At 43.5% G+C, this 15,151-nt stretch overlaps 1 protein-coding gene across 1 annotated transcript in view; it reads right to left on the bottom strand.

Moving 5' to 3' along the window:
* The window catches only part of ndufs4 (NADH:ubiquinone oxidoreductase subunit S4), a 73,072-nt gene extending 69,307 nt beyond the window's left edge, over positions 1-3,765 (bottom strand). Inside the window, exon 1 of the mRNA XM_039013801.1 lies at positions 3,634-3,765. Within this exon, the coding sequence (XP_038869729.1) occupies positions 3,634-3,716 (83 nt within the window). The 5' untranslated portion in view covers positions 3,717-3,765. The remainder of the gene's footprint in view (positions 1-3,633) is intronic.
* Positions 3,766-15,151: the final 11,386 nt, after the last annotated feature.

Below are 15,151 nucleotides of genomic sequence, written 5' to 3'. Positions count from 1 at the left end.
AAGGAAAAAAAAGAGGTCTTGGCTGATTTCCTCATGATGTCAAGCTAAGAGGCACTGCGTTTGAAGGTAGGCCTTGAAATACATCCACAGGTACACCTCCAATTGACTCAAATGATGTCAATTAGCCTATTAGAAGCCTTGACATCATTTTCTGGAATCTTCCAAGCTGTTTAAAAGCACAGTCAACTTAGTGTATGTAAACTTCTGACCCACTGGAATTGTGATACAGTGAGTCATAAGTGAAATAATCTGTCTGTAAACAATTGTTGGAAAAAGTACTTGTCATGCACAAAGTAGATGTCCTAACCGACTTGCCAAAACTATAGTTGGTTAACAAGAAATTTGTGGAGTGGTTGAAAAACGAGTTTTAATGACTCCAACCTAAGTGTATGTAAACTTCAACTGTATTTTTCAAAGGAGTTGTTTAATCTAACTGCTTAACTATTTATCTGTACATGGAATTGTATTTCGTTTTTTTTACTCTTTTTTCTCATCTTTACAGGAAAATGCCACGGGCACTATGATGTGTGGAGACATTTCACTGCAGCAAATGTAGAAGGAAAAGCTGTGTACATTTGCAAATACTGTGGCAAATCATATGTGAAGAACGCAACACAAAGATGCGGAATCATCTGGCCAAGTGCATAAAGTTCCCTCAGCGCTCACAACAAGCAACCTCTGACAAAAGTCTATTTAAGGTGAAAATGATGAATCAGACATCTTATCGATAGCAACAGCTCATGGTCCTCCTGGAATCAGAAGTTTTTTTGACTCAATGGAGGAACATAGTCAGAGAAATTCTGATCAATGTCTTGCTCGAGCTGTGTATGCAACTTGTTCACCTCATGCTCACAGGCAATGTGTATTGGAAGAGATTTCTGAATGTTCTTTGCCCAGCATACACCCCTCCAACCAGACATGCTTTGTCTACTAATTTGCTGGATGCAGAGTTCAACAGAGCTCAAGTGAAGGTCCACAAATCATAGAGAAAGCAGACTGTATTGCAATCATCTCTGATGGGTGGTCGAATGTTCGTGGGCAAGGAATAATTAACTACATCTCCTCCCCTCAACCAGTATTCTACAAGAGCACAGACACAAGGGACAACAGACATTGCAGATGAGCTGAAGGCAGTCATCAATGACCTTGGAACACAGAAGGTATTTGCACTGGTGACAGACAATGCTGTGAACATGAAGGCTGCTTGGTTTAAAGTGGAGGAGTCCTAGCCTCACATCATACCCATTGGCTGTGCTGCTCATGCATTGAATCTGCTCCTCAAGGACATCATGGCACTGAAAACAATGGATACACTCTACAAGAGAGCCAAGGAAATGGTTAGGCATGTGAAGGGTCATCAAGTTATAGCAGCAATCTACCTCACCAAGCAAAGTGAGAAGAATAAGAGCACCACATTAAAGCTGCCCATAACACCCATTGGGGTGGTGTTGTCATGTTTAGTCTCCTGGAGGGGAAGGAGTCTCCAAGAAATGGCCATATCACAGTCTGCCGATATGGACAGCAACATCAAGAGGATCCTCCAGGATGATGTATTTTGGGAGAGCGTGGTAAGCAGCCTGAAACTCCTGAAACCTATAACAGTAGCCATTGCACGGATTGAGGGAGACAATGCCATCCTGTCTGATGTTCATACTCTGCTTGCAGATGTTAGAGAATAAATCCATACAGCCCTGACCACTTCACTGTTGCTCCAAGCAGAGGAAACTGCAGTTCTGAAATACATCAAAAAGTGTGAAGACTTCCGCCTGAAGCCCATACACGCCGCAGCGTACATGTTGGACCCCAAGCATGCTGGCAAGAGCATCCTGTCTGGTGCAGAGATCAACAAGGCCTATGGTGTCATCGCTACCGTGTCTCATAAATTTGAGGCTTTTTGAGCCTGACAACGAGCCATCCTCAACAAGGTTGGAAAGTGAGTGAAGATGAGGCCTCAGAGTCTGATGTTCAAGAGGTGGACATTGAGGTGTCCAGGGAGAAGACATGGAATCCTGAGAGTAAGACAACCAAAGCTTTAGTTTCTAAACCATCATTTTACAGATGTTGAAAAGGTTTTTGGGAGATGCGATGGATCATTGGGTATCACTCAATATTCCCTTTTGTTGTTCAGTGAAATCATCCCATGTGTAGAGTCAACTCAATTAAAGTTCAATTTGTAATAATTGTTTTAAAATTTATATTGGAAGGATTTAATCATTTGCAATTATGTCTACTTATGATAAGGTAAAAGGTTTATGTTTGTCTCCATATGATATGGTAAATATATCCAATGTAAAAAAATATATCCATTTAAATGGTATTCATATTAATTCCCATATATTCCCGTTAATTCCAACGGAAAGTTTTCACCTCTGAATATTCCCCAAAATGTGCAAGCCTCGTCACCAACGCTCTGGATAACATGTAAACAGCCTAGTCAGCTCGGCTAGGGCGAGTAAAATGGTCAGAGTGAGGTGTTCTCTCATTTGTGTCTGGAAGTAGCTAGCAAGTTAGCTTGGGTGCTTGACTGTCGTTGTGAGGTCAGAACGGCGATAGCGAAACGCTCTCTGAATTTACCAACGGACGATCTGACAATTTATGAACACCCAGAGCGCACTCTGTCACTCCAGATTGAATTGACAAACACACAAAGTCATAAAATGTCTAGCTATTAATTTGCTATGCTAACAAGCGGTTGCATAGCAACAGCATCAACTTCCAGTAGACAGGCGAAGTGCTTAGGACACTCAACTGAAAGAATACCGTTCATTTACAGTATACTAAAATTAACTAATAGTATAAAGTACGTAGCATACAGTATGTCATTATGGGTATTCGAACGCAGCTCTTGTGAAAGTGACACGTTTTCATTTTCGTCAAACTAATTTTGGTGCTTTCAAGACAACTGGGAAGTCGGAACAATAAGAGGTAAAATAATGACTTCCGGTCAGAAAGTAGGAGCTATATAAAGATGCCAGAGTTCCCGAGTTGGATGACCATTCAAAGCAATTTTTCCCAGTCGGAGCTCGTTTATATTTTGAGTTCCCAGTTGTCTTGAACCCACTGAAGTAAGAAGTTGGACATTTCCGAGTTCAGTTGTTTTGAACGCTGCATTTCTATCTAACGAGTGACATTGATTTGACGGCCTGCACAGGCGTAGTTCGGTGCGAGCCGACCGTTAGACCAGATTACCTTATTCTGCGTATGAATTTAGCTAGCCAACGACGACATGACATCGCATACAAACATGATCGCTGATTTTTTATAGGTGAAGCAATTTCTACCCATCTTCATACTGTACTGTCTTTGCTGCTAACTAGCTAGTTAACACATTTAAAGGACACACGCAGCTAGCTAACGTTAACACTAGCTATTAACTCCTAACTAGCTATGCCTTACTTACACTGCCTTTCACAAAACCAATACATCCATCCATACTCATCACTGTAAATATCCCAAGAACACATCATGAAACGTAACTTGTGTTGTTGTTTGTGCTGAGCTAAATAGCTAGCTAGCAAAAGTAAACCAATGACACATGCATAAACTAGCTAACAATGGCATGTTATGACGGATAGGAGGTTAGAACCTCGTTGTGCGATAGAAATATGACTAACAAAATAAAAACATAATTACCTGACAGGATTCAGGAATACTTTAGTGGCTGTATTTAGCAGGGAACCCCGTCCCAAACCTAGAAGTGACATTGAGGACGCCATGATTCTGTCAACAGCTAATATGTACGGAGTCCGGGAAGGTAAAAAAAAATATAGAGCTGCTGCTGCTGGGCTTCTTCTTTAAGTTTTATTGGCGAATTGCAACCAACAAACGTATACATCGCCACCTACTGTTCTGGAGTATTGGACCGGTCGCGACCTATCTATACCACTATATTGTATTTTTTATTTTATTTAACCAGGCCAGTCAGTTAAGAACAAATTCTTATTGAACTGAACTGCCTAGTTCAGGGGCAGGATGATTCGATCTAGCAACCTTTTGGTTACTGACCCAATGCTCTAACCACTAGGCTACCTGCCGCCCCTATAAACTAACCCTGAATTTCAAATCAAATAATTCCCATCCAACCTCTCTGACCCTGTCAAACAACCTCTCCCTTTTTACACCATACATTTCACAAGATAATAATGTTCAACCGTTTCCTCTACCATACATCCATTACACATTCCAGTACCATGTTTCCCTATCAATTTCAAAGATGAATTCAATCCCGTATGCACTAACCTTATCATACACAACATAACCTCCTCCCTTCAGTTCCCATTATATGACATTATCTCCTGTACAGATTTCCTTGTACTATAAAAAATATCTGCCCTTACTACAGTACTTTCTTCCCATCGTCTCTGCCAGCAATCTAACCCATTTTTACCGAATCAATGTTTTAATTTCCCATCTACCCAACTCCACGTGTATATCCATAATATAATTTTTCACTGCTCTTTTTGCTATTATATCTACTATATAATGTCTATTAGCTCCTGTATGAGCTGGAATCCAACATAACTGAGTTTCAATACCATGTCTTTGTAACCCCAAGAACAGCATCATTATTTCTACCCATAAATCCTCACTCCTCTGATTTTCCAGATCTTAAACTACACAAAACTGATGCAGAGTCTGAACATATTACTACTCTTCGTGGTTGCTCCTCCTCTATCCATTGCAATCCAACAATTATCACAACCATTTCTGTTGAATATGCAGATAAATCATTAGTCACTCTTATGCATAGATTAACATCAAACTCAGGAATAAACACACCTTGCTCCTGTCTTCCCATTCATGGGATCCTTTGAACAGTCTGTATACACTGCAAGACAAGAATACAACTGATTACTAATATATTGATCCACTATTGTTTCTACATGATCTTCTTCACACCACTGTTTGTTTTCTTCTGTCAGGCTATGACCAACATGTGGTCTTGTATAAAACCACAGTGGCACATTTCCTATTGCCACAGATGGCCCAATAACAATATCTCTGAGTACATATTCATCAACCTTTCATCCAAACTCTCGCCCAAAACACTTCTTTTGATATCGTTTATATTCCCAACAGTCTTCCAGTACTGTCAGTGTAAGATGATCTACCGTACTACCCTTCAGTCTTTCACAGTATGCCAGGGCTAGCTTAACTCATCTAAGGGATAGGGGCATTTCCCCAGTATACACTTATAAATCCTCTACCGGTGTAGTTTTAAATGCGTCATCGCACATCCTGAGTGACCTTGCTTGCATCCTATCAAGGCGCAACAACGATGTAAAAGCTGCAGAACCATTTACAAAGCACTTATAATCTATGGACGATCTCATCAAAGTACGATAAAATATTCAGTAAAGATTGCCTATCTGCCCCCCCCCCACCCCCCCCCACTCAATCATGACCAAATATTGTCCTCATAAGATGTAATACTTTCTTACATTCAGTCTCAATAAATGTAAATATGTCCCCAGCTTTTCATCAAACCATAGGCCCCAAATACTTACAATTCTGTTACCCTTTCCAGTCGTTCTTCATTTAATTGAACACTGACATCTTCCTTAGTCTTTTTGTTCGTGAACAACATATGGCAATATTTAACTAAAGATAACTTGAAACCCCATTATAAGGATCATTCCTCTACTGCTACAACATCACCTTGCGATTTCTCTAGTAAATAAGGAATATTCCTTCCCCTTTTCCAAATGGCACCATCATCGGCATATAACTCCGCCCCTATACCATGTCCGATATCCCCAAAGATATCATCACTCATCAACGTGAATAAGATGGGACTAATAGCACTACCCTGTGGAGTTCCATTTTCCACCTCATATTCTCTTGATAACTCCAATCCCACACTTACCTGGAAGGTTTGGTCAAACAAGAAATCCATAATCCATTTATACATTCTCCCACTAATACCCATTCCATTCAATTTAATCAGTAGACCTTCTTGCCACATTGTATCACATGCTTTTTCAATATCAAAATATACTATTGACATCACTTACTTCATTGCCAAAGCTCTGGTCACCTCAGCATTCCAGGTGAAGCTGGTTGAGAGAATGCCAAGAGTGTGCAAAGCTGTCATCAAGGCAAAAGGTGGCTACTTTGAAGAATCTAAAATCTATTCTGATTTGTTTAACACTTTTTTGGTTACTACATGATTCCATATGTGTTATTTCATAGTTTTGATGTCTTCGCTATTATTCTACAATGTAGAAAATAGTAAAAAAACATTTTTTTACTGGAATGAGCAGCTGTGTCCAAACTTTTGACTGGTACTGTACGTTGGTACATGAATGGGAAATAATCACTACCTATCGTGGATTATATTTTCACATCCCACTCACATAGACCGGCAACAGAGGAGGACAGCAATGTAAGATCTAAACATGACGATGTACCTCTAGTCACATTTACCCGTGTCCCCCAACCATCATTTATACAAACTAGTCCCCTCCGCTCCATAAAGTCTTCAGCCACTAAACCATTGGCATCTGTGGTATTGCTGCCCCACAGGCTGTTATGCGCATTGATATGTCAAATCAAATCAAATTTTATTTGTCACATACACGCGGTTAGCAGATGTTAATTTGAGTGTAGCGAAATGCTTGTGCTTCTAGTTCCGTCCATGCAGTAATATCTAACAAGTAATCTAACCTAACAATTTCACAACTACCTTATACACACAAGTGTAAAGGAATGAAAATATATGAATGAGTGATGGCCAAACGGCATAGGCAAGATGCAGTAGATGGTATAGAGTACAGTATATACATATGAGATGAGTAATGTAGGCTATGTAAACATTATAAAGTGGCATTGTTTAAAGTGGCTAGTGATACATTTATTACATCAATACTTCCATTATTAAAGTGGCTAGAGAGTTGAGTCAGAATGTTGGCAGCAGCCACTCAATGTTAGTGATGGCTGTTTAACAGTCTTAATGGCCATGAGATAGAAGCTGTTTTTCAGTCTCTCGGTCCACACCATATCTCCTTATCACCTGAACAGGATCTTGGAACTATGTCTAATTCAGATACAGAGATGGGCTTACAAGGACTATAGTAATCAAACAATGTGATATTACACCCCCCCCCCTCCCCCCCTTCTCTACAAATCTCCACTGCCACACATTCATGTTCTTTGAAATCATGAATCTCTCTATGTGCTACACCTTCTTTGATAAATATAGCACACCCCATCACCCCGAACACTCCCTTCTATCACTTCTCACAGAGATAAACCCAGGTATAATATAATCCATCTGAGGTTTAAACCATGTTTCTTGTATACACGCCACGTCCGGTAAAACATCTAAATCATGTGTAAACTTCTTACATTCTTGTCCATTGGCTATCAAACTCCTCGCATTCCATTGGACAACAAGGAACACCATGATAGTATTTATTATCCTGATCATCATTTGAATTCTGGTTCAGCATCCGATGTACACTGTATATCTGATCAATTTGATGTTATTTTAATGGGAAAAAAAAAAAGTGCTTTTCTTTCAAAAACAAGGACATTTCTAAGTGACCCCAAACTTTTGAATGGGTTTGGGGTCAATTAGAAATGTCCTTGTTTTTGAAAGAAAAGCAACTTTTTTTTGTCTATTAAAATAACATCAAATTGATCAGAAATACAGATTCAGGGTAATTTAACATTCCCTGTATGGGAGTTTACTTTTCTTTTGTAAATGTTTTACCCCCCCGTCCAGTTCCATCTGGCGACAATACACCTTTTAAGTGTAGTTCACCATAAAACTCAAAAAATAAGAAGAAAGTACAGAAAGTGTTGCATGCTGAAGCAAAGAAGTGATAGAGGAAGATGGATACCGGGTGATGGATTGTGAGAGGATCCCTGTGAGTTGGCAGAGACCAGAGAGAGTGATAGAGGAAGATGGATGCAGGGTGAGAGATCATGAGAGGATCCCTGTGAGTAGGCAGAGACCAGAGAGAGTGATAGAGGAAGATGGATCATGAGAGGATCCCTGTGAGTAGGCAGAGACCAGAGAGAGTGATAGAGGAAGATGGATACAGGGTGAGGGATCGTGAGAGGATTCCTGTGAGTAGGCAGAGACCAGAGAGAGTGATAGAGGAAGATGGATACAGGGTGAGGGATTGTGAGAGGATCCCTGTGAGTAGGCAGAGACCAGAGAGAGTGATAGGAAGAATGTGTGCTTCAGTAAGGTGGGCTTTTTAGCATTTATAGCCATGGTTGTCAATTATACTGCCGAAATGGATTGGAATTGAAAGAAAATAGAGGTTGTGATGGAAGCGGCAGAGAAGTACTTGTGATTCCGGGGATTTATTGCAGAACAGTTGCAGAGGTGTTGAGTGGTAGTGTCCTGTCCTCTCAGACCGTCGGTCTGGAGTAGAATTAGACAGGGTTAAATAGTGGACAAGGTGGTGTGTTTTTTTTAGAGGGCTAATAGTTGACAAGGAAATGTTCCTTTTCCCTTTTCTCAGTTTGTATTACCGTATCCAGAATGTAATGTAGTTAGGCCGTGAATGGCCTCACACACCAGTACAGTAGGTGGCGGTGTATGCACCTAAAAGTTGGATGTGATCCACCAAAACAAATCCTAAAGAAGAAGAAGACGACGACTACGAAGCCCAGTAGTAGTCGGTGGTGGTCGAAAAGTGGGAACAAGCTGTTTTGTTTGTTGCACAACTGTACTGTGACGGGGTCGGCATGGCGGACAATTCAGATGGCAGCATTCGGACAATTGATAACGATAACGATGACGAAACCAGTGATGATCAGCTATTTACACCTGTTGTAAAATAGGCGGATCAGGACTAAGATAAATCACAATGAGGGATGAATACTGCTGGGGAAACAACGAGTAGTACTGAGAGTATACTTTTAAAAAGACTACCCTAGACACACTGGTCAGAGTAGAAGGTTATAAAGTTATGGTAGTGTTCCCAGAGCCAGCAAGAAAGTACTTCAACCCTTTCCATTAAAAAACAAAACAATTAGGAAGGTCCTGACAACGGGAAGGTCCTGATCTTTGCAAATAGTAAAATCCAGCATAAGAAAGTTTTTGAAATTGAACACTCAATGGGGGGGGGGGGGGGGGGGGGGGGGGTGAATTGTCACATTCCCCGGGCTATGTCTAAACGGAGAGGATGCCAGTGGAAATTACAATGGAAGAAGTTAAGGCTTCTCTGAAAGGAGGAAAAGCAGAAAGACTACAACTGTCCTGTTACAATTTGAAGGGAATCTGCCGAATGGGGTGCAGTTAGGATCACTCAGTTATCCTGTTAGAGAGTATGTGCCGCCTCCACTTCCGTGCCAACGGATGAGGCATGTTGCTCATGTGTCCAAAGGTAAAAATGAGATGTGCAAAGTGTGGTGGGGAATCAACGAGAAATGTATGCTAAAGGTAAATGTTGTAACTGTGACGGAGAACATAGTGCAGCATGTGGAGGATGTGAAGTACAACAGAAAGCCATGGGAACGCAGAGGTATAAAACAAATGACAAACAATGTATCCTATGTTGAGGCTGTTCAGAATAACAAAACTGGTGCTCAAAATGCTCCAGATACAACAGAACAGGACACCAGTGGAACCACGGCAGAATGTTAATACAACAGATAATGGCCGCTCCGAGGACACCAGTGCAACCTCAGCAGAATGTTAATACAACAGATAATGGCCGCTCCGAGGACACCAGTGGAACCTCGGCAGAATGTTAATAGAACAGATAATGGCCGCTCCGAGGACACCAGTGGAACCTCGGCAGAATGTTAATAGAACAGATAATGGCCGCTCCGAGGACACCAGTGGAACCTCGGCAGAATGTTAATAGAACAGATAATGGCCGCTCCGAGGACACCGGTGGAACCTCGGCAGAATGTTAATACAACAGATAATGGCCGCTCCGAGGACACCGGTGGAACCTCGGCAGAATGTTAATACAACAGATAATGGCCGCTCCGAGGACACCGGTGGAACCTCGGCAGAATGTTAATACAACAGATAATGGCCGCTCCGAGGACACCGGTGGAACCTCGGCAGAATGTTAATACAACAGATAATGGCCGCTCCGAGGACACCGGTGGAACCTCAGCAGAATGTTAATACAACTGATAATGGCCGCTCCGAGGACACCGGTGTTGGCCCATTCCTCCTGACAGAGCTGGTGTAACTGAGTCAGGTTTGTAGGCCTCCTTGCTCGCACATGCTTTTTCTGTTCTGCCCAAAAACTTTCCACAGGATTGAGGTCAGGGCTTTGTGATGGCCACTCCAATACCTTGACTTTGTTGTCCTTAAGCCATTTTGCCACAACTTTGGAAGTATGCTTGTCCATTTGGAAGACCCATTTGCGACCAAGCTTTAACTTCCTGAACAATGTCTTGACATGTTGCTTCAATATATCCACATCATTTTTCTATTCCTCATGATACCATCTATTTTGTGAAGTGCACCAGTCCCTCCTGCAGCAAAGCACCCCCACAACATGATGCTGCCACCCCTGTGCTTCACGGTTGGGATGGTGTTCTTCGGCTTGCAAGCCTCCCCCTTTTTTCTCCAAACATAATTATGGTCATTATGGCCAAACAATTATATTTTTATTTCATCAGACAGGAGGACATTTCTCCAAAAAGTACAATCTTTGTCCCAATGTGCAGTTGCAAACCGTAGTCTGGCTTTTTTTATGGCGGTTTTGGAGCAGTGGCTTCTTCCTTGCTGAGCGGCCTTTCAGGTTATGTCAATATCGGACTCGTTTTACTGTGGATATAAATACTTTTGTACCCGTTTCCTCCAGCAACTTCACAAGGTCCTTTGCTGTTGTTCTGGGATTGATTTGCACTTTTTGCACGAAAGTACATCTCCAGGAGACAGAAAGCGTCTCCTTCCTGAGCGGTATGATGGCTGCGTGGTCCCATGATGTTTATACTTGCGTACTATTGTTTGTACAGATGAACGTGGTACCTTCAGGCGTTTAGAAATTGCTCCCAAGGATGAACCAGACTTGTGGAGGTCTACAATTTTTTTTCTGAGGTCTTGGCTGATTTCTTTTGATTTTCCAATGATATCAAGCAAAGAGGCACTGAGTTTGAAGGTATGCCCTAAAATACATCCACAGGTACACCTCCAATTGACTCAAATTATGTCAATTAGCCTATCAGAAGCTTCTAAAGCCTTGACATAATTTTCTGGAATTTTCCAAGCCGTTTAAAAGCACAGTCATCTTAGTGTATGTAAACTTCTGACCCACTGGAATTGTGATAGTGAATTGTAAGTGAAATAGACTGTTTGTAAACAATTGTTGAAAAAATGACTTGTGTCATGCACAAAGTAGATGTCCTAACCGACTTGCCAAAACTATAGTTTGTTAACAAGAAATTTGTGGAGTGGTTGAAAAACGTGTTTTAAATGACTCCAACCTAAGTGTATGTAAACTTCCTCTTTCAACTGTATATAATACCCAACAACAATAATTGTAACTCTTGAACCGTTCAAGCTAGACACACCAAACCAACTTTCATATTTGTATTTATTACGGATGCCTTGGCAGCTGCTACTAGGGTCCAAAAAATATTCATTACAAAATATAACAGCACATCACACAACACATATCTACAATACAACACGTTATTACACTCTACCACAACATATCTACAATATAACACATTATTACACTCTACCACAATAATCACAGTGGTTGTAGAGGGTAAAACAGGTCAGCACCTCAGGAGTAAATGTCAGTTGGCTTTTCATAGACGAGGATTCAGAGTTAGAGACAGCAGGTGCGGTAGAGAGAGAGTTGAAAAACAGCAGGTCTGGGACAGGTAGCACGTCCGGTGAACAGGTCAGGGTTCCATAGCCGCAGGCAGAACAGTTGAAACTGGAGCAGCAGCACGACCAGGTGGACTGGGGACAGCAAGGAGCCATCAGGCCAAGTAGTCCTGAGGCATGGTCCTAGGGCTCAGGTCCTCCGGGAGGGGGGGAGAGGGAGAGAGAATTAAAGGGAGCATACTTAAATTCACACAGGACACTGGATAAGACAGGAGAAATACTCCAGATTGACAGACTGACCCTAGCCCCCCGACACAAACTATTGCAGCATAAATACTGGAGGCTGAGACAGGAGGGGTCGGGAGACCAACCAGACAGGATATAAACCCACCCACTTTGCCAAAGCACAGCCCCCACACCACTAGAGGGATATATTCAAACCGCCAATTTACTACCCTGAGACAAGGCAGAGTATAGCCCACGAAGATCTCCCCCAGGCGCACAAACCCAAGTGGGGCGACCAACCCGGACATGAAGACCACGTCAGTGACTCAACCCACTCAAGTGACGCACCCCTCCTAGGGACGGCATGGAAGAGCACCAGTAAGCCAGTGACTCAGCCCCTGTAATAAGGTTAGAGGCAGAGAATCCCAGTGGAGAGAGGGGAACCGGCAGGCAGAGACAGCAAGGTTGGTTCGTTGCTCCAGTGCCTTTCCGTTCACCTTCACACCCCTGGGCCAGACTACACTCAATCATAGGACCTACTGAAGAGATGAGTCTTCAATAAAGACTTGAAGGTCGAGACCAAGTCTGTGTCTCTCACATGGAGAGGCAGACCATTCCATAAAAATGGAGCTCTATGGGAGAAAGCCCTGCCTCCAGCTGTTTGCTTAGAAATTCTATGGACAGTAAGGAAGCCTGCGTCTTGTGACCGTAGCGCACGTGTTGGAATGTACAGCAGGACCAAGGTAGGAGGAAGCCCATGTGGCGCTTTGTAGGTTAGCAGTAAAAGGACCAACCTCATGATTCAGCTGGCTAGGACTAACCCCATGATTCAGCTGGCTAGGACCAACCCCATGATTCAGCTGGCTAGGACCAACCCCATGATTCAGCTGGCTAGGACCAAACCCCATGATTCAGCTGGCTAGGACCAACCCCATGATTCAGCTGGCTAGGACCAAACCCCATGATTCAGCTGGCTAGGACCAACCCCATGATTCAGCTGGCTAGGACCAACCCCATGATTCAGCTGGCTAGGACCAACCCCATGATTCAGCTGGCTAGGACCAACCCCATGATTCAGCTGGCTAGGACCAAACCCCATGATTCAGCTGGCTAGGACCAACCCCATGATTCAGCTGGCTAGGACCAACCCCATGATTCAGCTGGCTAGGACCAACCCCATGATTCAGCTGGCTAGGACCAAACCCCATGATTCAGCTGGCTAGGACCAAACCCCATGATTCAGCTGGCTAGGACCAAACCCATGATTCAGCTGGCTAGGACCAAACCCCATGATTCAGCTGGCTAGGACCAACCCCATGATTCAGCTGGCTAGGACCAACCCCATGATTCAGCTGGCTAGGACCAAACCCATGATTCAGCTGGCTAGGACCAACCCCATGATTCAGCTGGCTAGGACCAACCCCATGATTCAGCTGGCTAGGACCAAACCCCATGATTCAGCTGGCTAGGACCAACCCCATGATTCAGCTGGCTAGGACCAAACCCCATGATTCAGCTGGCTAGGACCAACCCCATGAATTTGCTAACTAGGACCAACCCCATGATTCAGCTGGCTAGGACCAACCCCATGATTCAGCTGGCTAGGACCAAACCCCATGATTCAGCTGGCTAGGACCAAACCCCATGATTCAGCTGGCTAGGACCAACCCCATGATTCAGCTGGCTAGGACCAAACCCCATGATTCAGCTGGCTAGGACCAACCCCATGAATTTGCTAACTAGGACCAAACCCCATGATTCAGCTGGCTAGGACCAACCCCATGATTCAGCTGGCTAGGACCAACCTCATGATTCAGCTGGCTAGGACCAACCCCATGATTCAGCTGGCTAGGACCAACCCCATGATTCAGCTGGCTAGGACCAACCTCATGATTCAGCTGGCTAGGACCAACCCCATGATTCAGCTGGCTAGGACCAACCCCCATGATTCAGCTGGCTAGGACCAACCCCATGATTCAGCTGGCTAGGACAAACACCATGATTCAGCTGGCTAGGACCAAACCCCATGATTCAGCTGGCTAGGACCAACCCCATGATTCAGCTGGCTAGGACCAACCCCATGATTCAGCTGGCTAGGACCAACCCCATGATTCAGCTGGCTAGGACCAACCCCATGATTCAGCTGGCTAGGACCAAACCCCATGATTCAGCTGGCTAGGACTAACCCCCATGATTCAGCTGGCTAGGACCAAACCCCATGATTCAGCTGGCTAGGACCAAACCCCATGATTCAGCTGGCTAGGACCAACCCCATGATTCAGCTGGCTAGGACCAACCCCATGATTCAGCTGGCTAGGACCAACCCCATGATTCAGCTGGCTAGGACCAAACCCATGATTCAGCTGGCTAGGACCAACCCCATGATTCAGCTGGCTAGGACCAAACCCCATGATTCAGCTGGCTAGGACCAACCCCATGATTCAGCTGGCTAGGACCAAACCCCATGATTCAGCTGGCTAGGACCAAACCCCATGATTCAGCTGGCTAGGACCAACCCCATGATTCAGCTGGCTAGGACCAACCCCATGATTCAGCTGGCTAGGACCAACCCCCATGATTCAGCTGGCTAGGACCAACCCCATGATTCAGCTGGCTAGGACCAACCCCATGATTCAGCTGGCTAGGACCAAACCCCATGATTCAGCTGGCTAGGACCAACCCCATGAATTTGCTAGCTAGGACCAACCTCTTATAGACACACCTCTTAGTATAATATAAACAACAAAGCACGCCACAAAGCGTCTCATGATCTAGGCACATGTATCAGAGTAGATAGGAGTGCTGATCTAGGATCAGTATTAGGTATGATTTTAACATTATAAACTGATCTCAGATCAGCACTCTTACTTGAGGTCATTCTGCCTTAAATAGCATTACTGTACCAATAAACAACAGACAATACTCTGGAATCAGGTGTTGTTACTCAATACTTCTATGGGGACACATTTCATAGGGCTTGTAGTTAATGTCATTTCTTAATGGCCCAAGATATGGAGCAATGTAGACTGCAGTGTTGAATTCTTTGGTGAAATATTTTTGGGGTGTTTTGGTGTCAGTGATTTTTTTTAAATATCTAATACGTTTGTATATCAAAGACAGTGAGATTTCAGTCTCCTTACGGGTCAGAAACTCCAAACATGTAAC

The sequence above is a fragment of the Salvelinus namaycush genome, chromosome 18 (assembly GCF_016432855.1).
Source record: "Salvelinus namaycush isolate Seneca chromosome 18, SaNama_1.0, whole genome shotgun sequence".
Lineage (NCBI taxonomy): Eukaryota > Metazoa > Chordata > Actinopteri > Salmoniformes > Salmonidae > Salvelinus > Salvelinus namaycush.
Note: the sequence above shows the minus strand (reverse complement) of the source record. Positions and strands in the feature narration are given on the sequence as shown.